General features: G+C 49.0%; 8 protein-coding genes and 4 long non-coding RNA genes across 17 annotated transcripts; 9 read left to right on the top strand and 3 right to left on the bottom strand.

The window, feature by feature from the left end:
- Positions 1 to 59: 59 nt before the first annotated feature.
- Positions 60 to 2,157, bottom strand: LOC136191072 (guanidinobutyrase-like). 2 transcript variants are annotated; one of them, XM_065979372.1, is made up of 5 exons: positions 2,076 to 2,157; positions 873 to 1,290; positions 453 to 774; positions 308 to 402; positions 60 to 260 (listed from the first exon to the last, which is right to left on the bottom strand). In XM_065979372.1, exons 2-5 carry the CDS (start codon positions 1,230 to 1,232, stop codon positions 141 to 143), a joined length of 897 nt encoding a protein of 298 aa, XP_065835444.1. In that variant the 5' UTR covers positions 1,233 to 1,290; positions 2,076 to 2,157; the 3' UTR covers positions 60 to 140. The 2 variants fall into 2 exon arrangements, with proteins under 2 accessions (XP_065835444.1, XP_065835443.1); XM_065979371.1 differs by lacking the exon at positions 2,076 to 2,157 and having other exon boundaries at positions 873 to 1,356.
- LOC136191075 (uncharacterized) lies at positions 2,075 to 3,223 on the top strand. Its single transcript, XR_010670730.1, has 3 exons — positions 2,075 to 2,737; positions 2,787 to 2,930; positions 2,983 to 3,223. It is a non-coding gene; the product is annotated as an uncharacterized lncRNA (long non-coding RNA).
- A 22-nt stretch (positions 3,224 to 3,245) lies between these two features.
- LOC136191074 (uncharacterized) lies at positions 3,246 to 4,150 on the top strand. The gene is made up of 6 exons (XM_065979374.1): positions 3,246 to 3,384; positions 3,433 to 3,481; positions 3,530 to 3,654; positions 3,705 to 3,836; positions 3,889 to 3,937; positions 3,990 to 4,150. Exons 1-6 carry the CDS (start codon positions 3,247 to 3,249, stop codon positions 4,148 to 4,150), a joined length of 654 nt encoding a protein of 217 aa, XP_065835446.1. The 5' UTR covers position 3,246.
- Positions 4,151 to 4,222: 72 nt separating this feature from the next.
- On the top strand, positions 4,223 to 5,534 carry LOC136191626 (uncharacterized). Its single transcript, XR_010670875.1, has 3 exons — positions 4,223 to 4,295; positions 4,554 to 4,937; positions 4,993 to 5,534. It is a non-coding gene; the product is annotated as an uncharacterized lncRNA (long non-coding RNA).
- Positions 5,535 to 9,053: 3,519 nt separating this feature from the next.
- LOC136191602 (low-density lipoprotein receptor-related protein 2-like) lies at positions 9,054 to 11,354 on the top strand. The gene is made up of 3 exons (XM_065979972.1): positions 9,054 to 9,147; positions 9,405 to 10,442; positions 10,499 to 11,354. The coding sequence occupies exons 1-3, from the start codon at positions 9,123 to 9,125 to the stop codon at positions 11,254 to 11,256; spliced, it is 1,821 nt and encodes a 606-aa protein (XP_065836044.1). The 5' UTR covers positions 9,054 to 9,122; the 3' UTR covers positions 11,257 to 11,354.
- On the top strand, positions 11,253 to 12,538 carry LOC136191624 (very low-density lipoprotein receptor-like). 3 transcript variants are annotated; one of them, XM_065980000.1, is made up of 4 exons: positions 11,253 to 11,362; positions 11,415 to 11,497; positions 11,726 to 11,992; positions 12,034 to 12,538. In XM_065980000.1, exons 2-4 carry the CDS (start codon positions 11,473 to 11,475, stop codon positions 12,396 to 12,398), a joined length of 657 nt encoding a protein of 218 aa, XP_065836072.1. In that variant the 5' UTR covers positions 11,253 to 11,362; positions 11,415 to 11,472; the 3' UTR covers positions 12,399 to 12,538. The 3 variants fall into 3 exon arrangements, with proteins under 3 accessions (XP_065836072.1, XP_065836073.1, XP_065836071.1); XM_065980001.1 differs by lacking the exon at positions 11,253 to 11,362 and having other exon boundaries at positions 11,405 to 11,497; positions 12,040 to 12,538; XM_065979999.1 differs by lacking the exon at positions 11,253 to 11,362 and having other exon boundaries at positions 11,410 to 11,497.
- Positions 12,539 to 13,306: 768 nt separating this feature from the next.
- LOC136191622 (uncharacterized) lies at positions 13,307 to 17,684 on the top strand. 2 transcript variants are annotated; one of them, XM_065979997.1, is made up of 3 exons: positions 13,307 to 13,389; positions 16,818 to 17,102; positions 17,154 to 17,684. In XM_065979997.1, the coding sequence occupies exons 1-3, from the start codon at positions 13,365 to 13,367 to the stop codon at positions 17,585 to 17,587; spliced, it is 744 nt and encodes a 247-aa protein (XP_065836069.1). In that variant the 5' UTR covers positions 13,307 to 13,364; the 3' UTR covers positions 17,588 to 17,684. The 2 variants fall into 2 exon arrangements, with proteins under 2 accessions (XP_065836069.1, XP_065836067.1); XM_065979995.1 differs by lacking the exon at positions 13,307 to 13,389 and adding an exon at positions 16,474 to 16,580.
- On the top strand, positions 14,004 to 16,505 carry LOC136191610 (low-density lipoprotein receptor-related protein 8-like). The gene is made up of 4 exons (XM_065979981.1): positions 14,004 to 14,415; positions 14,685 to 15,584; positions 15,645 to 16,430; positions 16,483 to 16,505. Exons 1-3 carry the CDS (start codon positions 14,391 to 14,393, stop codon positions 16,322 to 16,324), a joined length of 1,605 nt encoding a protein of 534 aa, XP_065836053.1. The 5' UTR covers positions 14,004 to 14,390; the 3' UTR covers positions 16,325 to 16,430; positions 16,483 to 16,505.
- Positions 16,635 to 20,696, bottom strand: LOC136191629 (uncharacterized). 2 transcript variants are annotated; one of them, XR_010670879.1, is made up of 4 exons: positions 20,234 to 20,696; positions 18,036 to 18,117; positions 17,883 to 17,983; positions 16,635 to 17,833 (listed from the first exon to the last, which is right to left on the bottom strand). It is a non-coding gene; the product is annotated as an uncharacterized lncRNA (long non-coding RNA). The 2 variants fall into 2 exon arrangements; XR_010670878.1 differs by having other exon boundaries at positions 16,635 to 17,983.
- Positions 17,755 to 19,377, top strand: LOC136191613 (low-density lipoprotein receptor-like). Its single transcript, XM_065979984.1, has 2 exons — positions 17,755 to 17,846; positions 18,171 to 19,377. The coding sequence occupies exons 1-2, from the start codon at positions 17,822 to 17,824 to the stop codon at positions 19,256 to 19,258; spliced, it is 1,113 nt and encodes a 370-aa protein (XP_065836056.1). The 5' UTR covers positions 17,755 to 17,821; the 3' UTR covers positions 19,259 to 19,377.
- Positions 20,697 to 20,854: 158 nt separating the features above from the next.
- On the top strand, positions 20,855 to 22,176 carry LOC136191631 (uncharacterized). The gene is made up of 3 exons (XR_010670881.1): positions 20,855 to 21,018; positions 21,316 to 21,594; positions 21,694 to 22,176. It is a non-coding gene; the product is annotated as an uncharacterized lncRNA (long non-coding RNA).
- LOC136191606 (negative elongation factor A-like) lies at positions 22,033 to 24,110 on the bottom strand. Its single transcript, XM_065979978.1, has 7 exons — positions 23,730 to 24,110; positions 23,514 to 23,675; positions 23,358 to 23,447; positions 23,169 to 23,302; positions 22,498 to 23,109; positions 22,310 to 22,409; positions 22,033 to 22,253 (listed from the first exon to the last, which is right to left on the bottom strand). Exons 1-7 carry the CDS (start codon positions 24,100 to 24,102, stop codon positions 22,066 to 22,068), a joined length of 1,659 nt encoding a protein of 552 aa, XP_065836050.1. The 5' UTR covers positions 24,103 to 24,110; the 3' UTR covers positions 22,033 to 22,065.
- Between the last annotated feature and the right edge of the window lie 2,475 nt (positions 24,111 to 26,585).

Below are 26,585 nucleotides of genomic sequence, written 5' to 3'. Positions count from 1 at the left end.
GAGTAGGAAGAGTTGACGGACGGCCGTTCAAGTGGACTCACATCAAAAATTTCTGCAAACGAAAAGCTTATTTAATTTGTAATGACGTGTTTATTATTTCCAAAGTGTGTGTACAGTAAAACAGTTTTTTCGTAGAATAATCAGTGAGAAAATGAGCGAATCGGCGTGTACTTTACCTTGGGCAGAACGCAGAGCATCTCGAAGAGTAGATTTGCACCCAATAAAGCCGTGTTACCACTGGCATCATACGGAGGAGACACCTGTGCAGAGAAAACTTATCCCAGAGCCAGAAAGCACCAAGACCGACCTCAACTAAATCCCCTCCCACAATATTGAGACCTCTGCATCCGCGTATGATCTCGAGCGCTTGGATCGGCGTGAGACCACCAATTTCAGGAGTACCTAGAACATGTATCTGATTCAGGAAGCTAACTATAGGTAACGCCATCTACCCGTGCCCGGAGCAAATCCTGGATCCAATGCATCGATATCGAATGATATATATACCGGCGTGTCGCCAACGTTATCTCGAACTCGTTCCATTAGAGGTGCAAGAGACTTGTGCCAGCAGTCCGTTGCTTGTACGACGTGAAAACCGCGCTCGGAGCCCCACGCGAAATCGTCAGCCGTGTATCCGCCGCCGCGCAAGCCGATCTGCCACACTTTGTCGCAGACGAGAAGGTCTTCCTCGACGGCACGACGAAACGGCGTGCCGTGCGTGATGTACTTGTAGTCGGCGGTGTCGCAGTGGGCGTCGACGTGAACGAGAGCAACCTAAACCAAAAAATTAAATAATTAATATTTGAATATTGATTTTTAATTAAATAATTAATATTGATTTTTTAATATTTGAACACTAATTTTTGGCTTACCTTTCCATGCGTTTTCGCCATTCCGCGTAGAATAGCGTGCGTGATCGAATGATCGCCGCCCAGCACGAGCGGCACGCACCCGTTCGTCGTCACGCTCGCTACGCGTTCCTCGATCGCGGCGAACGTGTCGGCGATCGAGTGCGTGTTCACGGCGACGTCGCCGACGTCGGCGACTTGAATCGACTCGAACGGAGCCGCGCCCGTCGCCGCGTTGAACGGACGAAGAAGAGACGACTCGTTGCGAATCTGTCGCGGCCCGTGGCGCGTTCCGGCGCGATTCGTGACGGCGACGTCGAAAGGAATGCCGAGGAAGCAAGCGTCGAGGCCCGTCGCGTCGCCAGCGTGCGGTAGGCGCATCATCGTCGCGATTCCGCCGAAGCGGGGAATTTCGCGGGCTCCGAGGGGCTGGTTGAAGCTGCTGAGACGGCGGAGAGCGAGGCGAAACATAGCTGGCAATACGGGCGTTGCTTGGGCCACTTACTAGATAATGATGGCCTTTCGTGAGCCATCATGGGATCCCCGAACACCCCCAGCACATTCTTATTACCCCTAATTTTTGTGAAGCTTTTGCATAATTTGCATCGCACTGCCTAACCACTTGAGTTGGCATGCTTTATTTTCCGCAAAAGCCTACATGTACAATTTGGCCTCTTATGTAAGCGTGACACAGAGCTATACCTCTCCTCACACTAACCTCTGCCCTGTTGGGTGATCGAGTCACGAGGCCCATTATCAGCTCGCAGTTGGGTTTGCGTGCTGCGAGCTGCGCTCGCAGCACGACAAACCCAACGTGCTCCTTTACTGCGTTCCCTTTATGAACGTTACTGATAAAGCTCATTGCTATGTGCCCGTTATGTTTAATAGTATTTATCCTCGATAATGTAGCCTATATAATATGCCTACTCGTTCCTGAAATGTTTTGAACACAATCCGGGGTTCCTATCTACTGTGACGTCACCTTTTTCGGTACATTTTCTTCAAAATACGGGAGATTATGACATCACAATGAATGTGATGTCACAAAGGCACCTGTGTGTGTGATTGGCCTAAGAGCGATTGTGACGTGAGCGTGACCGACAGACAGACAGACAGACAGACAGACAGACAGACACACACTTTGGTTTTTGGGCGATCACGTTTGAGAGCCCCTCCCACCAGGGCGCGCGCGGGCTTCGCCCGCGCGCGCCCTGGTGTTCGGGGAACAAGTGCAACTTATAAGGTTTTCTTGCATGGGGTTACGACTTGACTTTGTGTGTACAGTAGAGCGGAATTTTCACATCGAAGTAAGCAAGTGACGACTTAAAGTGGTGCCGTGGCACGACGGGAGCACAGTAGAAAATGATTTTGAACAAGGAGACCGCGTTTTCGTTATGCAAATTACTGTGTGTAGTACTTCCCCTCTGAGGTCATCAAACTGCAATCATTACGAAAGATGAAATCATGCGTTTTCGCTATGACCCCGGTCGTTTTCGCAAGGGAAATTTTCCGACGGGTCCTCCAGCAAGTTCTACGCAGGTGGGCGGACTGGCGAAAGCTATAAAATCGGCCGAGTCAGAGTCTGCAGCTCAAAAAATTCATTGTGTCATCAGCTGCGAAAATGCAAGCCGTCATTACCGCGACTATATTCCTGGCGCTCTCAATGCATTGCATCGCGGGTCTGCGATGCGGAGTCTGTGTTGGAACGCTGGGACAGTGCTCGGAAAGCGACTCGTTCAATATCGAACTCTGTCTGCCCGGTGTGACTCACTGTAAGATAACAGTGATAAATGGCCTCTTTGTTCGGCGCGGATGCGCCAAGAGGGACTTCCAACCCGAACCGTGTACCTCCAGCAGTTGCACTTGCCTTTGCAGAGAGGCTCAGTGCGGTGAGTAGTCGTGCAACAAAAAATACTAATAATTGAATTTCTTCTATAGCTTTTCCGGTGGCCGATAAGTGCTTTGAGCCGACAACAAGAGCGACTCTCTCTCCATCGAGCACATCTGCAACTACGCACACGCGGCAACCGGCAACAACTAGTAGTAGCCCACGGTGGACAAGTACACCATCAGCACCCACAAGTGAGCTGCCTGCCGCTCTTTGCGACTGAGTTCTTATACAATATCGATTTAGGTCGAGCTCATCGGTGCTGGTCAATGGGACAGTTTCTTATGATTCTAGTTCTTCTAGCTGCCTCTTTCTGATTCCAATGAAGAGTTCCATATATGACTGTCAACCACTGTTCCTATCTATACACACTGCGCATGAAGTTATAGTTTGCTATATTGTCCTTTAATTAATGTAGCTCTGTTAGTTGCATCCCTAGTTGAATCGATGAAATATATTATGTGCCGGACTCGCGTGATGACCACGTGATACGAAGGTCGAGAGAGTACGATGAGCGACGATTTGAATTTGGGCAGAGGCTATCTCGTCTGCGAAGGCTATTTAGTGAAACGTCGCGGCGCTCTTCAAAATCGAACGCGTTGGTTCCGCCTCACGACAACTTACCTAGAGTACTACACAGAGGAAGAAGTATGTCGGTCTTAGAACGTTAGATACAGTCGGTTAAATCCTTTATAGGGAGACCTCATTAATTCTCTCCCGCTTTCAACGATTTCTGGGGTCACAGGTGGGCTCATTCTGACAGTGAATGACCTAGTTCCAAACGTGTCTGTAGAAGAGGGTTCGACGCAGTTCAAAATTGCGCAGAGAGAACCGATGGAAGGATCGGAGAGAACTCGTATGCTGCTGGATGCAAAGACAGTACCAGAGAAGAGAAAGTGGACAACTAAGTTACTAGAAGTACGTAAGACTTTCTTCCAGAGATGCAGCCCATACAAAATCGTGTACAGACGATCCGGCTAAGCCATTCTCCGGAGGAAAATCTTATCTGTGAAGGCCCATTGACTAAATTGCGATTCGCCAATCGATTGCGATGGTTTTGTCTCACAAATCGCACTCTAGCCTACTTCACCGAAAATGGAGTAAGCGCAGATATAAATGCAGTCACCTCTTCTAATCAATATATGGTTAAAGGGACGTCTGCTTGCTGAGATTAATCTAGAAAACATCGAGGCTATAAAAAGTGAACCAAATAGCTTGCATCACTGATAAGATTTTCAGTGTCTCTTTGGCAGGCATTGACAACCTGACGTTCGTCGTTCACGGTGATTACGAGTTTACCGCATCCAAAAAGCGCGACATGACGCTACGATCGCCAAATGAGACAGTGAAGAGAAAATGGATGAGAGGATTTAAACGTCTACAGGAAATAGGACGAATTCGCGTAAAATATTAGTTTTGCTAAATGCATGTACATAAAATGTACCGCTTTTTATACAAATAGACAACGTGCGCTAGTTCGTGCATGAGTCATTGCGGAAGGTTCCTGTGTCACCCCACATTACAGAATCCTCAAATGGCGTTATTTTGGAGAGAGACAGGTTGGTGCCAGACGAACGCTTACTCTCGCGCAAACCTCTATACGACTTGAGCATGAGACGTATCGAGATACAGTACATTTTCAGTACATTCAAGTCGATGCCCTAATGGCTCAGAAAGCGCGAGTCGTGACGTACACTCAGTGCTTTATGTAGCTGTCCCGTCGGCAGTAGGACTTGTTCCGCATTCTTCACTGCCGCCCTCAAGTTTAGCTCTTAGAAAATGTACCTATAGTATATGTCACTAACTTTACTGTTCAGCATTTATGGTACTCGCTGCTATCAGCTTGCAAACGTGTGCGGGTCTGTTCGACTGCTCGTTTTTGCAATTCCAATGCACAAACGGAAAATGCGTGCCTAGCAGCTACCGTTGCGATGGCGACAACGATTGCGGAGACTACTCTGACGAATCGTCATGCTCTAGCCTCTTCTGCGCGTCTTATCAGTTTCGCTGCACGAACGGAAAATGCGTGTCTAGCAGCTACCGTTGCGACGCCGACAACGACTGCGGAGACAACTCCGACGAACAAAACTGTCTGGCGTGCTATAACAGCTTCAACTGTGGTAACGGAAAGTGCGTTTCTCAAATTTACCGGTGCGACGACGAGGACGATTGTGGAAACAATCGAGACGAAGAGAATTGCGGTAAGAAAACATCAAACCGACTTACATATAATTTCTACTCACATTGTACGAGTAGGGTTGTCGCTTGGCGTCATACTCGGGATAGCGATAGGCGCATCCGTCCTCTTTTTTTCATTGTGACGGTAACCGTCGTCGCGATGATAGCAAGAGTGCGAAGAAATCGCGCAATGGGGACTCGAACGATTCAAGTTGCCACGGGAACGAGCGCCTCGTACGCGACGGGAGTAACACAAATTCAAACGAGCAACCAGGGACAATAGAATGTCCTGGCTCCCGTCGCTCAGCCGTACTACTACCACCCACCTCAATATTATCCTCCTCCGTATGGTGGGGAGGCAAGTGCGTATGGCCAAATGCCTCCTCCTGCCAACCCTGACTATGCTACAGGAAAGACACAGGAGGCTGATACTGGTCAACTGCCTCCCAATATTGGGGAGACTGAGATAAATCAGGGTTGAGTCTACGGTCAGCTGCCTGTCTTCTCCTGTGAGTCCCAACTCCAACTGAGAAGACTCGTAGTTTCTGTGACAAGGATTTTCCATGTTTGAGTTGTTTAGGAGTTCTGTGATATATCTAATAGACCGACAACGTGCTCTAGTGTGTTGTCTCTACGTTGTAGACGGCGTGTCGTTGTGAATTCTGCGCCCGTTCCCTGAATGGGGCCCCCCAGTTACCGTAAGTTCGCCGTTTCGCTATGAAATCAACTCCATCGTCGCAATGACAATTCCGGCAAAGTCGAGGTCACGATTGGTGAACGGCTTGGTCGAAGGCGAGTTTCACTCGAGCGAATCTTAGCGGATCGACGACGTTAGCTCTCGTTTCGCCTTCTTTCTCGTTCGTACACCTTCCGACAACGATCGTATCTTGAATCTTCGAGAGCGCGACTTCAAGAGAGGTCAGAAACGGCACGAATCTCGGTCGGAATCGCGGAGATGCGAAGAACTGCCGGGAATTCCACAAGAGCGCGCGAAAAAGACCCTACATGAATCGACAGATCGAAAGAAAGACGTTCATCGTACTGCAAATGCGATACAGATACACGTGTCACGATGCAGTGGCCGATCGAAGGAGCAGCCATTTTTCTAGCGCCAAATCTTGCCTTCGAAGGATCACGTGCAAAATTGGCGCGAATTTCCTCGGCCAACCAGCGATTCGTTGCCCTGGTGAATTCATCACAGTGATGTCACCAGAGGATATTGCACCACGGTCCATATAAAAGCGACCGGGCCAACGCCCAATCTTCAGTCTTGCGCTAGGGTGGGGGATGCCAACGGGCTGAACCTTTGAGGTTGATCGTGAGCTGGGGAAGCTGGTCGTTGGTCATCAAGCGTTTCGTCTTTTGTCGATCCTTACTGAAGCTGCTAGGCACAGTGGACGGGCGTTGCTTGCGACGCTAAGATCGACACTGGGGGTCATAAAGGTCGTGGACGGCTTCGATTTGCGAAGTCAGGCGTCTCGCGTTAAGCCGAGTGGGGCGTCTGGCTAAGGTATGTCACTTTCCGCCAAAGAAACGTGTGGGGGCCCAGTGTCTCGTGGCATCTCCTCACTCGGATTAGCAATCTATACCCGAAAGATGACCTGACCCCCAGGACAAAAACGCTGACCTTCTACTGGTGGACTTTGGCAATCGTTTGGTAAATCCTCTCTCGACACGGTAGACTCGTTTCCTATCTAAGCGAAAGTCTACGGCCTCTTTGGGGCCCCGGTACGACGCGGTCGGGGGGACGGTGTGGGAGAGCCGTTCTCGATCCAGGCCGTACCGGTCGTGTTCGGGCCAATGAAGCAAGGTCTCGCTTCCAAAATTTTTGGGCTGCAACTGCGTTCGAACCTCCGCGTGGTGCAGCCTGGATCACGCTAATACGAACGCATCGGAAAAAGGTACGTACACGGGCAGATCGAACAGATTTTATCTTGTCTTTTTTTAGATTTTCTCGCGCTTCGAAATACGAAAAGGATGCCCCCATGCAATGTGTCGATCGTGCGCACTCGCGGGCGAAGAAAAGAGCGATGCAGCACGCCAGTGCATCGTTTCGACGTTTCGTGTGTTCAAAATAGGTAGAGCGTCTTGATTTATAGCTTCCGATCGCTTTCGGCGTGTCGATCGATGTTCTTTGACGAATCGAGCGCACAATCGACTCCGTAGTCACATAAGTAATGTTTTCTCGCCGACGTCTTCGCTCTTTTGATCGTCAACTTGCATTGTAGCGTACGTACGGTCTAGTAGAACGAAAAAAATAGCGGAACAAATAAGCTCTTAGCGTGCGTCTACTTCGAAATCCTTGCTAGAGTGTCGCGTGGCCGTTTTCGCGTACGGCACGTACGCTCCCTACCCAGCTTCCGTCAGCCGTCGTGACGATGGGCAAACCCTTCACGCATCGCCGAAGGCAAACCGTCGCTAATCGACAGTCCTTTTCCGTATCAAGTTCGACAAGACGGAACGATCAGCCCGATTCCGACAATCCGCTTTCCGTCTGTGATGGTCAATATCCGGTGAGCCCACAATTTTCAGGTGCGAATCGAGAGAAACGTTGGCGACTCGACGTGAGCTCTCAACGAAGTCTCCGTTCCGGACTTCCTTGGAGAATTGATGCAGTACGGAATTCCCGATTTCCGAATACTGAACGACTAAAACAAGCGTTTTGACACAGAAAATTACGTCATGACGTCGTCGGTTAATTTTAACGTTAGTAACCAACCACGTGACATTTACGGCGTCGCTTACGAAAGTGCTTGGGATAGCTTGGGATAAGATCTCAAATGGCGCCTTCTCTGGCATTCGCAGGACCCACTCGTAAGCTCTACTGCGATCCCAGTACACCTCGTAGCTGAGCTTAGTTATGTCCGCGTTAATATTGCACTACAGTATGTCAATTTTTCTGACTCCAACCGACTTCTTTTCAACCAACGAGATCCTACTGTACGATAACGTTAGAGAAAGCACACTTTTTTGTACTTCCTATGCTGCATACCAAAATCATTTTTAAGAGGGAGGAGTTACCAGACCTAAACGCCCAAAATATAATCTACTAAAAAATACACCTTTTGCACTGAACCCGCGCCTATTTGAAAGAGTGTTCACTAAGAGAAGGAGACTCGAAGTTCGTAAACGAGTACTGATGGTAGTTTAGGTACCTTTTTTCTAGGGGCGTTTTTCCCAAAACGCCCTCACCTACGATAGAGTTCCCCACCCTACTGCAGTAGAAACCGGATGCGTGTACGTTTCGGAAAAATTTAACTGTGTCATTCGCAGTGTTTCTCGTCGCTTTCATCAGCATGCAAGCAAGAACGTCGCTCGCCATCTGCTTTAGTGGTCAGTTTAAATGTGACAACGGAGACTGCGTCAGAGCCTCTTACGTCTGCGACGGCGAAAACGACTGCAAAGACGGCTCAGACGAGCAATCGTGTCCGACTGCTGCACCGACGACTCAAGCGGTATGTTCGTCTTACGAGTTCCGATGTAGCAGCAGCGGAAAGTGCCTGCTGAAATTCCATCTGTGCGACGGTAAAGACGACTGCGGAGACAACTCGGACGAACGACTGTGCCAAGCTCTTCCAACTCGTGCAACGAAGCCGACGTCCCCCGGGCCGTGCTCGCTTGCCAACAGCTTTCAATGCAAAAACGGACGATGCGTGTCTATGAGGTACCTTTGTGACGGCGACAACGACTGTGGAGACTACTCTGATGAATGGTGTAAATCAAGTCCGTCGCCGTCGTCAAAACCTTCGGCAGTCCTTTATGCTACTACCGCCGTGGGTGTCGTATTCGTGCTCTTGATTGCAATCGGAATTGGAGTTTGGATTGCAAAACGTTGAGATGGGTCGCAATCTTAAAATGAAGCGTTGATCTCAAAGAAAACTGCTTTAGAATCATCGTTTCTGTGTTTAGGAAAGTAAACGCTGTTCTGTGCAACGTGACGTGTCGATGGTGTCATACGTGGAAAATAAAATCAACTGAAAATATTAGGCCATAGGAATCGAAAAAGAAAACCGATTGAAGAGAACTTGTATGCTGCTGGATGCAAAGAATGATGATAATGATGACGGTGAATTGGTCCAATGACTATCGTTCTAAAGGACACGTGATGCCAAAGGAAGTTAAGGCACAATTTCTAACGTGCGTTATTAATATAGCCGCAGGTGAGTCTAGAGTGAGACCGTTACAGTATCCCTCGGAAAAACTCTCAAATGGTCTTGATTTGGAAAGAAGCAGGTGAGTTAACGCTACTCTAGTAGAATCAACCGAACCGGAATAGTCTACGAAGTAGCGAGCTGCTCGGCTTCCGCATTCCTTCACTAACACCATCAAGCGAAGTTTGTCGATACTGTTTACCAAAAGCAAATTCCAATGCCGAATGCACGGTTTTAGTCGCTTATAGTTCAACCGTGCTCATATTGACACCGACAACACGCCCGCGTGATCGATGCCGCTCACGTGATGCTAAACTAACTCGTTTTTTTGCTTTTCAGCCTTTGTGCTATTCACTGTTATCAGCTTTCAAACAGAAATGTCGTCTGGTGCCTGTCTTTCTTACCAATTCCAGTGCCCCAACAACATGTGCATACCTAGGAGTTATGTTTGTGACGGCGACAACGACTGCGGAGATTATTGGGATGAACTTTTCTGCTCTCCGACAACCAGTTTTCCTACAGTTTCTCCCAGCGTTACTCCTACTACACCCTCTTGTTTGGCTTCGCAATTCCAATGCGCAAACAAAAAATGCGTGCCTACAAGCTACGTTTGTGACGGCGACAACGACTGTGGAGATAATTCCGACGAATATTTCGGTTTCGGGCTTTGTTCAATCTTAGCCGCAAATTCAACCCCAAACGCAACTTCAACCCCAAACGCAACTTCAACCCCAATGAATTTTTCTACCCTTACTCCTATTACATCTTCTTGTTCGGCTCCGCTATTCCAGTGCGCAAACAAAAGATGCGTACCTAGAAGCTCCGTTTGTGACGGAGACAACGACTGCGGAGATAATTCCGACGAATATTTCGGTTTCGGGCTTTGTTCAATCTTAGCCGCAACTTCAACCCCAAAGAATTTCGCAACTTCAACCCCAACGAATTTTCCTACCCGTACTCCTATTACGTCCTCTTGTTCGGTTTTGCAATTCCAATGTGCAAGCAAAAGATGCGTACCTATACACTACGTTTGTGACGGCGACAACGACTGTGGAGATAATTCGGACGAATCGCTCTGTCCAAACCTAACCCCAACGTATTCGGTCTTTTATCCCACCGTTACTCCTACTACATCCGCCTCTTGTTCGTTTTTCCAATTCCAATGCAGAAACAAAAGATGCGTGTCTATAAGCGACGTTTGTGATGGCTACAACGACTGTCTAGACTCATCTGACGAATGGTCATGTCCGACGACTTCGTTGCCGTTTTTCTGCTTCTCTGATCAGTTTCGCTGCACGAACCAAAGATGCGTGCCTAGCAGTTACCGTTGCGACGACTACAACAACTGCGGAGACAACTCTGACGAAGAGGGTTGCGGTGAGAAAACAGAACTAAACAAAAGCCAGCATAATCAATAACAAAATTCTGTATAGGATTGTCGGTAGCCATCATAGTAGGAATAGCGGTCAGCGTCTCGATCACTGTCGCCCTCGTTGTGACGGGGATTGTCATCATGGTGATAAGAACGCGAAGAAAACGCAGGGAAAGAAGCGCCTTCTATTCGCTGGGAGTAACAAATCCACTCCAAGTTCAAACAAGTAATCAACACCAACTGCAACAACAACAGAGTTTCGCGACCCCAGCTCTGACAATGCACGGTGGACAGATAGCTTCGGCTCCCCTTGCTCGGCCGTTCTACTGCCCACCTCAACAGCCGACCGGTCATCCTCCTCCTTACAGTGCCAGTGCGAATGCAATTGCGTATGGCCAACTGCCTCCTCTTGCCAATCCTGACTTTGCTACAGCAAATGCACAAGGAGCCGGCACTTCCGACGGAGACCAACTGCTTCCTTCTGATGATCCCATTTACGAAGATATGGAGGATACCAAGAGGAATCTGGGCTGCGATTACGTAGTTATGGAAGATATCAAGAAGAATCCGGATTACGTAGTTATGGAAGATGTCAAGAAGCCGGGCTGTGATTACGTAGTTATGGGAGATGTCAAGAAGCCGGGCTGTGATTACGTAGTTATGAAAGATGTCAAGAAGCCGGGCTGTGATTACGTAGTTATGGAAGATATCAAGAGGAGTCCGGACTGCGAATACGAAGTTATGGAGGATATCAAAACGAATCCGGACGGTCAGCTGCCTTCTCCTGTGAATTCCAACGACAACCAAGAAGAATCGTAGTTTCTGGATTCAAAAAACCGTGGCTATACTTTTCCAATGTTCAAGCTGTTTAGGTGTTCTGTGACTGTGTTATCAGGAAAAGAGCGTTTTGATTACGACGTTGGCGGTAAATAACCAACCACGAGCGCCCTCTAACAAATAACGTGCGCGTTAATTAGCCGCAGGTGAGCCCCAGCGTGAGACCGTTTGGGTATCCTTAGAAAGAGAAACTCTCAAATGGCCTTATTTTGGAAAGAAGCAGGTGAGTCGACGTTCCTAACCGAGTCGCAATAATCTACGAAGTAAAGCTGCCTAGTTTCCGCATACACCGTCACGGCTACTAATCTTACAAAGTTCGTCGACTCTGTTTACCAAAAGCATAAGTGGACAAATCCCAATGCCGACTGCACCGCTTAGGTCAACCGCGTCCCAAACTGACACCGACAACGCGCCCGTGACGCTAACTAACTTGTTTTTTCCTGTTGTTCAGTCTTTATGGTACTCACCGTTACCAGCTCTTGTGCGTTTCTGTCCGACTTAAGCTGTTCGTCTTCGCAATTCCAATGCACAAACGGAAACTGCGTGCCTAGCAGCTACCATTGCGACGACGACAACGACTGCGGAGACAACTCTGACGAACGAAACTGTCCGGCGTGCTATAACAGCTTCGACTGTGGCAACGGAAAGTGCGTTCCTCAAAGTTACAAGTGCGACGACTACGACGATTGTGGAAACAATCGAGACGAAGAGGATTGCGGTGAGAAAAAATTAAACCGACCCAACTAATCTATATGGTAGGATCAGTACTATTCGCGGGACTGTCGACTAGCGTCATTGTCGGGATAGCGATCGGCGCGTCAAGCGTTTTTATCCTCATTGTGACGGCGATTGTCGTCGCGGTGATAAGATCGCGAAGAAATATTGCGACAGCGACGACTACTAGTACAAGCGCGGCGTACGCGGCGGGAACAACACAAATTCAAACAAGCCAGCAACAGCAGAACTTCATGACCCCAGCTCCGGCTACCGTCACTCAGCCGTACTACCCACCTCAAGAGCCGACCAATTATCCTCCTCCGTACGGCGCGGACGCAAATGCGTATCCTCGTCTCGCCAGCCCTGACTATTCTGCAGAGAAGGCTAAGGAAGCTGGCAATATCTAGGGAAAGCCTATGGTCAACTGCCTTCTCCAGTGTATTCCAAATACTAGGAAGACTTGTAGTTTCTGAGTGAATTCAAGAAACGATCATTTTTTCGATGTTGTTTACGTGTTCTGTATATCTACTAAGTTTTTGTAAGTGTCCTTGCGTGTCTAGGGAAACTGCACCTGAGCTCTCGGACTGTTAATTTCGGATGCCAACGGCCCATGTAACCAACCACATGATATTAATCTTTCATGTGCCGTATACTACCGCCTAAGGTGGTCGGTGAGACCCTCCCCTCCTCCCCCTCTCCCCCTCTCCTCCAACGACGCCTTCCTGACTTGTGCTGTAAGTTAACGTTTCTCTAGTAGAATCAACCGAGTCGCAATAGTCTACGAAGTAGAGAGCTGCCTAGCTTCCGCATCATTTCACTAACACCGTCATGGCTGCTAATCTTACAAAGTTTGTCGACACTGTTTAACATAATGCGACGACTCCCAATGTCGACTGCACGGCAGCAGCGCTTAGTCCAACCGCGCTACGAATGATACCGACACTGACGCGCCCTAAACTAACTTGTTTCTTTCCTGTTCAGTCTTTATGGCACTCATTGTTACCAGCTGGCAAACTTGTGCGTTTCTGTCGACTCAGACTGTTTGTCTTCGCAATTCAAATGCAGTAACGGAAACTGCGTGAGCCGCAGCTACGTCTGTGATGGCGACAACGATTGCAGAGACTACTCTGACGAGCTGTCAGAATCGTAGTTTCTCGTTTCTGGATTTAAAAAACCGTGACTATACTTTTCCAATGTTCAAGCTGTTTAGGTGTTCTGTGACTGTGTTATCAGGAAAAGAGCGTTTTGATTACGACGTTGGCGGTAAATAACGAACCACGAGCGCCCTCTAACAAATAACGCGCGCGTTAATTAGCCGCAGGTGAGCCCCAGCGTGAGACCGTTTGAGTATCCTTAGAAAGAGAAACTCTCAAATGGCCTTATTTTGGAAAGAAGCAGGTGAGTCAACGTTCCTCTATAGTGCAATAGTCTACGAAGTAGAGCTGCCTAGTTTCTCGTCGCTTTCATCAGCATGCAAGCAAGAACGTCGCTCGCCATCTGCTTTTTTAGTGGTCAGTTTGAATGTGACAACGGAGACTGCGTGAGAGCCTCTTACGTCTGCGACGGCGAAAACGACTGCAAAGACGGCTCAGACGAGCAATCGTGTCCGACTGCTGCACCGACGACTCAAGCGGTATGTTCGGCTTACGAGTTCCGATGTAGCAGCAGCGGAAAGTGCCTGCTGAAATTTCATCTGTGCGACGGTAAAGACGACTGCGGAGACAACTCGGACGAACGACTGTGCCAAGCTCTTCCAACTCGTGCAATGAAGCCGACGTCCCCCGGGCCGTGCTCGCTTGCCAACGACTTTCAATGCAAAAACGGACGATGCGTGTCTATGAGGTACCTTTGTGACGGCGACAACGACTGTGGAGACTACTCTGATGAATGGTGTGTATCAAGTCCGTCGCCATCGCCAAAACCTTCGTCGGCAGTCATTTATGCTAGTGTTACCGCGAGTGTCGTATTCGTGCTCTTGATTGGAATCGGGATTGGACTTTGGGTTGCAAATCGTTGAGATGATCATTGCTTAAAATGAAGCGTTGATCTCAAAGGAAACTGCTTAAGAATCATCGTTTCTGTGTTTAGGAAAGTAAACGCTGTTTTGTGCAACGTGACGTGTCGATGGTGTCATACGTGGAAAATAAAAAATCAACTGAAAATATTAGGCCATAGGAATCGAAAAAGAAACCGATTGAAGAGAACTTGTATGCTGCTGGATGCAAAGAATGATGATAATAATGATGACCGTGAATTGGTCCAATGACTATCGTTCTAAAGACACGTGATGCCAAAGGAAGTTAAAGCACAATTTTTAACGTGCGTTACTAATATAGCCGCAGGCGAGTGAGACCGCAGGTGAGTGAGACCGTTACAGTATCCCCCAGAAAAACTCTCAAATGGTCTTGATTTGGAAAGAAGCAGGTGAGTTAACACTACTCTAGTAGAATCAACCGAACCGGAATAGTCTACGAAGTAGCTTCCGCATTCTTTCACTAACACCGTCATGCACAAGTTTGTTGATGCTGCATGTTTACCGAAAGCATAAAGTGACAAATTCCAATGCCGACTGCACGGTTTTAGTGCTTATATATAGTCGCTTATAGTTCAACCGTGCTCATGTTGACACCGACAACACGCCCGCGTGATGCCGCCCACGTGATACTAAACTAACTCGTTTTTTTGCTTTTCAGCCTTTGTGCTATTTACTGTTATCAGCTTTCAAACAGAAATGTCGTCTGGCGCCTGTTCTTCTCACCAATTCCAGTGCGCTAACAACAAATGTATACTTAGGAATTGGATATGTGACGGCGACAACGACTGCGGAGATTATTCGGATGAACTTTTCTGCTCTCCGACAACCAGTTTTCCTACAGTTTCTCCTACACCCTCTTGTTCGGCTTCCCATTTCCAATGCGCAAACAAAAAATGCGTACTTCAAAGCTACGTTTGTGACGGCGACAACGACTGCGGAGATAATTCGGACGAATATTTCGGGTTTGGGTTCTGCTCAACCCCAACCCAAACTTCAACCCCAACTTCGACACCGACTTCAACCCCAACTTCGACCCCAACGTATTCTCTCTTTTTTCCGACCGTTACTCCTACTGCATCCTCTTGTTCGGCTTTGCAATTCCAATGCACAAACACTAAAAAATGCATACCTAGAAGCTACGTTTGTAACGGCGACAACAACTGTGGAGATAATTCAGACGAATATTTCGGGTTACCATGGTTCTGTCCAAACCCAAACCCAACGCATTCCGTCTTTTTTCCCACCGTTACTCCTTCTACATCCTCTTGTTCCGCTTCGTACTTTGAATGCGCAAACAAAAGATGCGTACGTAGAAGCTACATTTGTGACGACGACAACGACTGCGGAGATTATTCGGACGAACTTATCTGTCCGACAACCAGTGTTTCTACTACCGTTACCACATCCTCTTGTTCGTCTTCGCAATTCCAATGCGAAAACGAAAAATGCGTACCTATAAGCTACTTTTGTGACGGCTACAACGACTGCGGAGATAATTCGGACGAGAATTTGGTGTTAGGGTTCTTCTGTTCAAGCCCAACCCCTACTACGTCCTCTGGTGAGCGAACAGAATTAACTAAAGAAAAGCCAGCATAATTAATAACAAAATTCTGTATAGGATTATCGGTAGCCGTCATAATAGGAATAGCGGTCAGCGCCTCGATCACCGTCACCCTCATTGTGACGGGGATTGTCATCATGGTAATAAGAACGCGAAGAAAACGCAGGGAAAGAAGCGCCTTCTGTTCGATGGGAGTAACGAATCCACTCCAAGTTCAAACAAGTAATCAACACCAACTGCAAAAACAACAGAGTTTCGCGACCCCAGCTCTGACAATGCACGGTGGACAGATAGCTTCGGCTCCCCTTGCTCGGCCGTTCTACTGCCCACCTCAACAGCCGACCGGTCATCCTCCTCCTTACAGTGCCAGTGCGAATGCAATTGCGTATGGCCAACTGCCTCCTCTTGCCAATCCTGACTTTGCTACAGCAAATGCACAGGGAGCCGGCACTTCCGACGGAGACCAACTGCTTCCTTCTGATGATCCCATTTACGAAGATATGGAGGATACCAAGAGGAATCTGGGCTGCGATTACGTAGTTATGGAAGATATCAAGAGGAATCCGGATTACGTAGTTATGGAAGATGTCAAGAAGCCGGGCTGTGATTACGTAGTTATGGAAGATATCAAGAGGAGTCCGGACTGCGAATACGAAGCTATGGAGGATATCAAAACGAATCCGGACGGTCAGCTGCCTTCTCCTGTGAATTCCAACGACAACCAAGAAGAATCGTAGTTTCTGGATTCAAAAAACCGTGGCTATACTTTTCCAATGTTCAAGCTGTTTAGGTGTTCTGTGACTGTGTTATCAGGAAAAGAGCGTTTTGATTACGACGTTGGCGGTAAATAACCAACCACGAGCGCCCTCTAACAAATAACGTGCGCGTTAATTAGCCGCAGGTGAGCCCCAGCGTGAGACCGTTTGGCGTGAGACCGTTTGAGTATCCTCAGAAAGAGAAACTCTCAAATGGCCTTATTTTGGAAAGAAGCAGGTGAGTCAACGTTCCTCTAGTGGAATTAACCGAGTCGCAATAGTCTACGAAGTAAAGCTGCCTAGTTTCCGCATACACCGTCACGGCTACTAATCTTACAAAGTTCGTCGACTCTGTTTACCAAAAGCATAAGTGGACAAATCCCAATGCCGACTGCACCGCTTAGGTCAACCGCGCTCCAAACTGACACCGACAACGCGCCCGTGACGCTAACTAACTTGTTTTTTTCCTGTTCAGTCTTTATGGTACTCACTGTTACCAGCTCTTGTGCGTTTCTGTTCGACTTAAGCTGTTCGTCTTCGCAATTCCAATGCACAAACGGAAAATGCGTGCCTAGCAGCTACCGTTGCGACAACGACAACGACTGCGGAGACTACTCTGACGAATCGTCATGCTCTATATATAGTAGCCTCTTCTGCATGTCTTCTCAGTTTCGCTGCACGAACGGAAAATGCGTGCCTAGCAGCTTCCGTTGCGACGACGACAACGACTGCGGAGACAACTCCGACGAAGAGGATTGCGGTGAGAAAAAATTAAACCGACCTAACTAATCTATATGACGAAATCGAGTAGGATCAGTACTATTCGACCTGACGTCGGGGCTGTCGACTGGCGTCATTGTCGGAATAGCGGTCGGCGCATCAGGCGTTTTCCTCCTGATTGTGACGGCAATCGTCGTTGCGGTGGCACGATCGCGAAGAAACCGCGCGACAGCGACGATTACTAGTACAGGCGCATCGTGCGCGACGGGAGTAACACAAATTCAAACTAGCAGCCAACAACAGCAACAGCAGAACTTTGCGACCCCAGCTCCGGCACCCGTCGCTCAGCCGTACTACCCACCTCAACAGATGACCAACTATTCCCCTCCTCCGTACAGCGCGGACGCAAACGCGTATCCTCTTGTCGCCAACCCTGGCTATGAGGCAGAGAAGGCCCAGGAAGCTGGCAATATGGGGGGAAATGCCTACGGTCAACTGCCTTCTCCGGTGAATCCCAACTACTAAAGATTCTGAACTTCAAGAAACAATCTCTTTTCGGTGTTGTTGTTGTTGTTGTTGTAGATGTTCAGTGGATCAACTGAGTTTTTGTAAGTGTTTAGGACTCTCGGCTCTGCCTAACCAACCACGTGATATTAATCTTTATTAATCTTTCACGTGTTCAAGAGCTGACCTACTTCCGTCTAAGAGCGTCGCCCCTATTATACGGTGGTCTAAGTGCTTGGGGATAAGAGTCCCCAGATGACGCCCTCTCTAACATGTGCAGGTACGTGCAAACCCATCGTGTGCTTCAAAAGCTTACCTTACGACCCCCGTTGTCATGTCCGCGTTGAAGAGGAACGACTATTCCGCCTCGGCATGCATCCGTCGACCCCGCTCTGGCTTCTTTACGCGAAGATCCTACTGTACGGCGAAGTTAGAGAAGACACCGTAAACTCTAAGTTCTTCTACTCACACAATCTCTGTCCCGCTGTACGTGCGTGACGGCGCGCCTACCACATTGCCCGTCGCGACCCATACCTAAACTTCCGCATCACCTATTTATAAGAAAAATAGTGAACGTTTCCCTATATGTCTTTTATTGGGGCAGTGTTCTTTGCTTTCGTCCTGATGAAAGCAAGAACGTCGCTCGCCGTCTGCTTGAGTGCTCAATTCGAATGCGACAACGGAGACTGCGTGAGATCTTCCTACGTCTGCGACGGCGAAAACGACTGCAAAGACAAGTCGGACGAACGGTCGTGTCCGACGACGATTTTCGCTACGCTCGTACCGACGAGTCAAACCACTTGTTCGCCACTCGACTTCATATGCAAGAACGGAAAATGCGTGAATAGAATCTACCGGTGCAACGGTAATAATGACTGTGGAGACTATTCAGATGAACAATCGTGCCCTACACGTACGCCTACACGAAAACCGACGACTCACTACTCTATGTGCTCGCTTTCCGAGTTCCTATGCGATAACGGGGACTGCGTACGTCTGAGCTACGTGTGCGACGGCGACAACGACTGCGGAGACGACTCAGATGAACGCTCGTGCCGCACGCCTACACTAAGACCGACGATATCGACTCCCCCCTCTACGTGCGTTTCTAAATTCCAATGCAATAACGGAAGATGCGTACCTCGAAGCTACCAATGCGACGGCGACGACGACTGCGGAGACGACTCGGACGAATGGCGGTGTTCATCAAGTTCGCCGTCGCCGTCGCCGTCGCCGTCGCCGTCGGAGTCGCCTGAATCTACAGCGGAGGTACTCATTACTCTCGGTGCTACCGCAGCAGGCTGCATCGTGTTCTTTGGCGCAATCTATCTGCATAAACGATATCGAGCCTATCGACTTCAACATCGCGCTCCTCTCAGAGTCGTTCACACGCCGAACCCCACTAAAGCGACAAATTCAATGTCTGTTGAAATGCAAACGAGAGAGGAGCCTAACTCGGTTGCGTCGGCGCCGGCTCCAGTGCCGCCGCCTCAGCCGGCGCCGGCTCCGGTGCCGTACGACGGCCAGCAAATGCCTGCCGTTGGACCGAGCTACTACTATCCGCCTCCGGAACAGCAAGTGCAACCTCCGCCGTACTACGCTGTGGCGGAGACGGATATCGACATTAGAAGCTCTGATACGTTCGGCGAACGGCCTCCGCCAATCAACCCCGCGTTTCAGTCTACGTATTAGTTTAGAAAGTAAAACGTCGGGTACTGTTGTTATGATAGGTAATGGAAAAATAATTTTTTTGTGAGTGTTGACAGTGTGCAGGAAATAATCTTCAATCTAGCACGACGTTATAGTGAGTAGTCTCAAAGCGAAAAACGACTTCAAAGAAGAGATTAGATCTGAAAGCGAATTCTTATCTCAAAGTTCAGATTCAGTTGCTGATGCCGAGTGCTCGCTTCCTACGTCGTGCTAACGAAGTGAGAAGTGAGACGCGACTACGAACAGTCAACACTTTCCTGCGCCGTGACTGTTAACAGAACGGGGAAACTGAAATAATTTCTATTCGTTTCGTAATGACGCCTACGAGTGTAAACGTGCTAGAGTGCTTGTTCAATTTCGGCCACCACCCGCATGTTCTTTTGAAAACGCAAAAAACCGCTGTTTATACACGCAGAGAGGTAGGTAGGTGGGTGATATAGCAAAACACTAGATACGGCAGCAGGGTAATCAAAAAAAAGGTGGCTTGCATGATAAGCACTCTATCAGTACACTGAAAGTAGTTTGCAGGCAATACGAAACGCACTGAGCGGATCCGGGAATTAGCACGGTGTACACTCAAATATAATAAGATCGCCTTCCTTGCAGATCAGCAGAATCGTCACCGAGCCTCTAAGATCACAATGACGTCGTTTCTGAAGATCTCAGGTTAGCGCACAGCGTTCCTGCCTAGCTACACTAGTGAGCTCGTTTACGCACCGTGGCACGTAGGTAGGATAAGCGAAGGCACGATGTAAATTGAGCCGCGTTCTGCTTGATCAAACTCTGAGAATAGCAATTTCTCATAATAATATATGTCTCTACGGGGAAACCCTTTGCTAAGTGCAAGCTGAGATGCATGGAGGTCTCAATTTCACTTAATACAGTATAAATGTGACAAGGGAAGCGTGCTATTAATAACAGAGACCGCCTATTTTATCGAATTCTCACATATGATACCTGTTGCACAGTTCTCCTATTGGTTATCAGTCAGCAGACCGACGCGTCGTTCTCCGCACGCTGTCAGGGCAAATTCACGTGCAGCATTGGACTTTCAATCGGACAAATAATCGGAATAGCGTTTGGCCTGGTTGTCGGGCTAATGATTCTGGGATGTGGGATTAGCTTCATTGTGAAGTTGATAAAATTGGCGATCCTCAGGAATCACATGCCCCCCGCCACTATTACTTGCTCACCCAACGTCATCGCTCAAGATCCTGAACGTTCGACGGCTCTCCAGATCCAAGAGCCTGAGGTCGGTCAGAAGTCCCACGCCGCTTCACCGGGGCCCCTTTCGGGCGGCTTCTATCCGCCCGCCGGACATCAGTCGCACGAAAAGGAAAAGGCGTTTGACGAAGCGCTAAACGGAACCGCTGTTGGTCCTTGAGAAGTGAGGACGCCGAGACGGGAAGTCTTGCGATATGTGTCGTGTCACGTGTTTCTTGATTAATAAAATTGTTTGTCAATGGAACGAATAGGTACTGTGGGATCAGTGGGATGAGCAGGCAGCGGTGGTACAGTAGAGAAGGCTCGCCTGTTTCCTCCCACTTAGTAAAACAAGCGTTCCCGGAAATGACGTCAAACATATATCATAAAACCGAATCTATCTTTGGCATGCCCTTTGAACGAATCCGGGACCGGGGGGAAAATAACACCGTACAGTCGAATACAGTAATATCGCCCTTCGTCGAAACGCAGCAGAATTGTCCGTGGCTAACATATGAAGAGGCCCAGCCTAGCTTTTAGTAAGCAAGCTTACGCATACACTTACACGCCAAGTAATTAGCCTAGCCCAGCGCTATGCTTGCTAGAACTAAAATTCCAGAGCTGCATGGTTCATCATTTCTCATAGTTTTCATGGAGGAAATCTTTGCTAACTGCAAGTTACATAAGCTCCACAGTAGGCCCTTTGGCTTGATGCTTTGAAGTCTCGCTTTCACTTTAACGCGTTCTCGGATGCGAAAGGGGAAGCGTGCTTTTCATAACTTGGGCGGCAAACGACCGCCTATTTTTTACCGAATGCTCACGTACCTGTTGTACAGTCCTGCAATTGGTTATCTGCCTACGGCAGACCGACGTCGCCTTCTCCTGCATCGCTTACCAATTTTCGTGCAACAACGGAAGGTGCATACCCTACAGCTATCGATGCGACGGCGACAACGACTGCAGGGACAACTCGGACGAGCAAAATTGCCCCAGCGGAAACATACCCTGCTACTACAGCAGCAGTTTCGAATGCGGCAACGGACTGTGCGTTTCGAACAGTGCCGTTTGCAATCTCAATAACAATTGCGGAAATGGACGGGATGAAGAAAATTGCTGTAAGAATATTGGGGGTGGGGGGGGGTGGGGTGGGGGTGGGGGGGGGGGGGAGGGGGAGGAGGAGGTTAAATCGAACACTTGTGATTGTCCAATATTAGTTGGACAGAGACTCGGACGAATACTCGGAATAGCGTTCGGCGTGATTGCTGGACTTTTTCTTTTGGGAAGCGCGATTGGCTTCGTTGTGAAGTTGAGAAAACAGAGGGCCGTCAGGAATCGCCCCCGACGCCCCACCACTGGTAGATGCTCGAACTCGTCCCACGCCGCTCGGAATCATGGACGTTCGACGGCTCTTCAGATCCAAGTGGAGTCTCACGCCGCTTCGCCGAAGTCCCCTACGTACTGTCCAACCGAACACGAAAAGGAAAAGAATACTACACCTGTTGGTCCCCAACTAGCACAGGGGAAAAACGACTATCTAATTGTCTGATCTGTGTGTGGCCTCTTACTATCATTTATTTCATTTCTATTTACACTGATGGGTTCGCTAGCTGCATGATCCGCTTCCTCTGCAATCGTCGCCACTGTCCCGTCTTGTAATTCATTTCGAATAAAATCTCAATGATAATTCGCTGCTCGGCCGTCCCCGTTTTCACCCTCTCCTCGTTCTGATTCAAGAGCACCGTCACGACGTCGCCTTGATTACCGGAGGGATTTTCTAGATTAGAAAAATACACGTGCCTAAATAAATCAAAGCGAAAGAAATCGATTTACGTCGCGATCCAGCCATGAATTCTAGTATCATAGCCTTTTCCTCGCGATTCACTTTATTGGCGTTCTTGAACATTTCCTGAGCCATGGTCAATTGCTCACGCTAACACAAAACAACAGTATAACTCCCATATAATAAATAAATAAATAAATAAATAAATAAATAAATAAATAAATAAACTTCTTATTACCGTCAATCGAAGTTCTTTCTTCTGAGAAGGCTGAGTAGCGGCGGCAGGCGCCGTCACCGCCGCCGCCGCTTTGGATGGCAAAGGCGGTTGACTCAGCTTAGAACGAGCGAGAGGAGGAGGCAACGAAGGAAGAGCCCCCTTCGAGGGAAGACCCCTTTCTCCTCCTCGCTCGACAGCCACGACCTTCGGAGGCCCAGACGTCGTCAAACCGGACGTCGCTATGGTAAAAACGGGCGTCCCGGGCGTCCCACCCGCGGTGACCATAGCAACGGGTTTCGGAACGTAGGATGGCACTTCCAAAGCCGACGGCGCGGAGACGAGAGCATACGTAGGCGGCGCCGCCGCCGCCGCCGCCGAAGGAAGCGATTGCGACGCGGGAGACGACGGTGGACTCGACGACGTCAAACCTATAGCGTAGTGAGGAGTCGCGGGAGGCCGATTGACGTCATCCGAAGCGACGTCCTTGGATTTGCGCGAGGCGAAGCTCGACGCTCTCGACGAAATGGCGGCGGCTTTGAAGGGTTCCATTCGCTTGGGCGTCGAGTCGGCGGTGGACTCGGCGGGACGACGACGCTTCTTTGGGCCCATGGGAGCTTCGGAGACGTCGATTAGCTGTGCGCGTGTAAAGAGGTTAAGTTTTTTTCTTCTTCTAAGGAGGAGATTGTGCGTACTTGGATTTTAGATTCTTTCTTCGAGGACGGAGGACGATTGGATAGGGACGTGAACGTGCTACGGCGAACCGGTAAGACGGGCGTAGTGGGAACCTTTTTGGGGAGCGAAGACGAGGAGGACGTGGCACCGGCTGCTATAAGAAAAAAAAATTAAAAATTAAAGACTCAATTAAATTAAAATTTTTTTACCTGATTCTGATTGCTGTCTGAGGAGACGCGATCGAACGGGAAACGACGCGGACAATGCGCCGTGCTTTCGAGTCTGAGACACGTCTAATGCTAGATTCAAAATTTCCGATTGAATCAATACCGTTTACGCGTTCACTCTTATACTGTACGTCGTACACTTTTGAAGCAATTCTGCTTTCAAGATTTCCGATTTCGTTCGTTTTCTCAGCTGAAAATGACTTTTGGGCGCGTCCAATTTACCCATCAACGATTCCAAGACTTTCTTGTTCAAATATGGACTTTCGAGCGGAAGTAAATTCGAAACGTTTCCCGATTCAACTAAAACAAAGCGATTCTTTTAATAGCCAGCCAAGTGTGATTCGTCGCGCGTACGAGTGTGACGTAGCGTTGCCAGAACGTCGTCGAAGTGAGGAAAATTCGGATTCGAATCGAGTCGTTTTTCGTTGGGAAGAGGACGAAGAATTTCGGCGACGAGCTGTATCCACGGCTCCTGCTCGTTCGCCATCTGTTCGATCAGCTTCACGACTTCGGATTTCATTTCTTCCATCGCTCGCGGTCGAATGTCGATGAGCGATACGAGGAGTTTGAGTTTGACGCGATTGTCGAGGTCGGGGAGAAGATGGCGGGCGTTGCGAAGCACGTCGGCCGTCAGGAGCGAGGCGATGTTGCCCGTGCTCCACGTGTCGTCGGCGCCGAGCTTGTTGTGGAGCCACAGGAGCGTGTCCGACTCGCGAACGGTCGCCATTGCATTGGTAGTCTAGCGCACGGTAAACGACTGTAAGCGCGCCCTTTGGCTTCTCTCCCCGTACTCCGTACACTGATTAAAGTAACCCAGGCTGCACGATAGATAATTCATACCATATTACGTGCATGTGTACTTAAAAGATACGGACACACGCACGCGCGACCTGCAAGGAATCTTTCGCTTGTTTCACCCGGCGAGCACGGCGACCATCACATTCAATTTGCGATCGCTCTAACTAATCCGTTTTTAAGCGAACGGTCGCCATTGCATTGGTAGTACTGTAGCGCACGGTAAACGACTGTAAGCGCGCCCTTGGGCTTCTCTCCGTGCACTAACAGCCTGGCTGCATGATAGATAATTCATAACGTACATGTGTACTTAAAAGATACGCGACTAGCACACGGACACACGCACGCGCGACCTGCAAGGAATCTTTTCGCTTGTACGGCGACCATCACCTTCAATTTGCGATCGCTCTAACTAATCCGTTTAGAGTACAAAGGATGAAAAAAAACTCAGGTTGGTAACGAACGCGCTATATTAGCAAAAGGCGACTGTGTTTTCTAAACGTGCCATTTGTGATTATTCTTTCGCAAAAACCGCGTTTCGTTGGCGTTTGAACCCTGCATGCAAGTCCAAGAACGTGTACTAGTAGAGATGAATCCTTGTGATGACGGCAGCGGAACTGGCTCATTTCAAGGGCGTAAACGAAGCCATGTAAAACTCATTTTTTAACGTGCAGTTCTGCTTTTGACGATCGTTTTCGTGCTGACGCGAGCGTCTTTCGCCTGCTTGCCTACCGAATTCGAGTGCACAAACGAGAAATGCGTGTCGATCCGCCATCGTTGCGACGGTGACAACGACTGTCGAGACCATTCGGACGAACTCGACTGCCCTTCGTGCCATTCCAGTCGCGCCTTTCACTGCAACAACGGCAAATGCGTGCCTATTAGTTTCAAATGCGACGGCTGGAACGACTGCGGTGACCACTCGGACGAAATCGCGTGCAACGAAACGTGTGCGGACGACAATTTCAAATGCCAAAGCGGACAGTGCGTACCATCCATATATCGTTGCGACGGCGCCAACGACTGCGGAGACTTCTCCGACGAGCTTTTCTGCAGAGACTTTGATTGTAGGGAAGACCAATTTCGCTGCGACAATGACATCATGTGCATATCAAATACATGGATCTGCGACGGCGACAACGACTGTGGAGACTTTTCCGACGAGAGCCAAAACTGTACTTGGGTCTGCCAATTCTTCGGGGAGTTTGCATGCGGAAACGGTCAGTGCGTTCCGGATAACTACCGATGTGACCACTACGACGATTGCAAAAACGGCGCCGACGAACGCAATTGTGACGTCGAGAGCACCGTACGTAGTCCAGTAAAAACATCTGATGACTCCGGTTCCGGCTTGTCGGCCGGAGCTGTGGTAGGAGTCGCTTTCGGCGTGGCTGTAGTCTTCTTTATCGCTATAAGCGCTGTTGTGATTGCACTGGGAAAGAGTCCCGTTCCGAGCGCCAGTCAAGTCGAATCTGGACGGTATTATATAAATCTTGACAGCACAACTCCAACGGAGAAGGACGACGTCACATTAGTTCAGGAGGCTTACTAGGAACAATGCGTCGTTTGGGGGTCTGTTTTGTTGATGTTTTTCCTCCCCATCGCCATCTTATATACGTGTCTTTCCTTTGTGACGTTATTTGTATGTCTGGTTGGCTCCTAACAGTATAGAGAATAGAGAAACGTTTTTTCATACAATCACCGATAGTAAGAGCACAGTTTAGCAGCGATCAGAGCACAGTTAGCGGCGATCAGAGCGCCGTATGTAGCTCAACAAAAAAATCTGATGACTCTGGCGGTTCCGGCTTGTCAGCCGGAGCTGTCGTAGGAGTCGCTTTCGGCGTGGCTGTAGTCTTCTTTATCGCTATGAGCGCTGTTGTGATTGCACTGGGAAGGAAGATTGTGCAAATGCGCGTTCCAAGCGCCAGTCAAGTCAAATCTGCACGGTATTATAAAAATCTTGATGGCACAACGCCAACGGAGAAGGACGACGTCACATTAGTGAGGAAAATTCGGATTCGAATCGAGTCGTTTCTCGTTTGGAAGAGGACGAAGAATTTCGGCGACGAGCTGTATCTACGGCTCCTGCTCGTTCGCCATCTGTTCGATCAGCTTCACGACTTCGGATTTCATTTCTTCCATCGCTCGCGGTCGAATGTCGATGAGCGATACGAGGAGTTTGAGTTTGACGCGATTGTCGAGGTCGCGGGGAGAAGATGGCGGGCGTTGCGAAGCACGTTGGCCGTCAGGAGCGAGGCGATGTTGCCCGTGCTCCACGTGTCGTCGGCGCCGAGCTTTTTGTGGAGTCCGACTCGCGAACGGTCGCCATTGCATTTGGTAGTACTGTAGCGCACGGTAAACGACTGTAAGCGCGCCCCAGGGCGCGCCTTGGGCAGCCGCATGATAGATACTGTA

This window comes from Oscarella lobularis, chromosome 9 (assembly GCF_947507565.1).
Source record: "Oscarella lobularis chromosome 9, ooOscLobu1.1, whole genome shotgun sequence".
Lineage (NCBI taxonomy): Eukaryota > Metazoa > Porifera > Homoscleromorpha > Homosclerophorida > Oscarellidae > Oscarella > Oscarella lobularis.
Note: the sequence above shows the minus strand (reverse complement) of the source record. Positions and strands in the feature narration are given on the sequence as shown.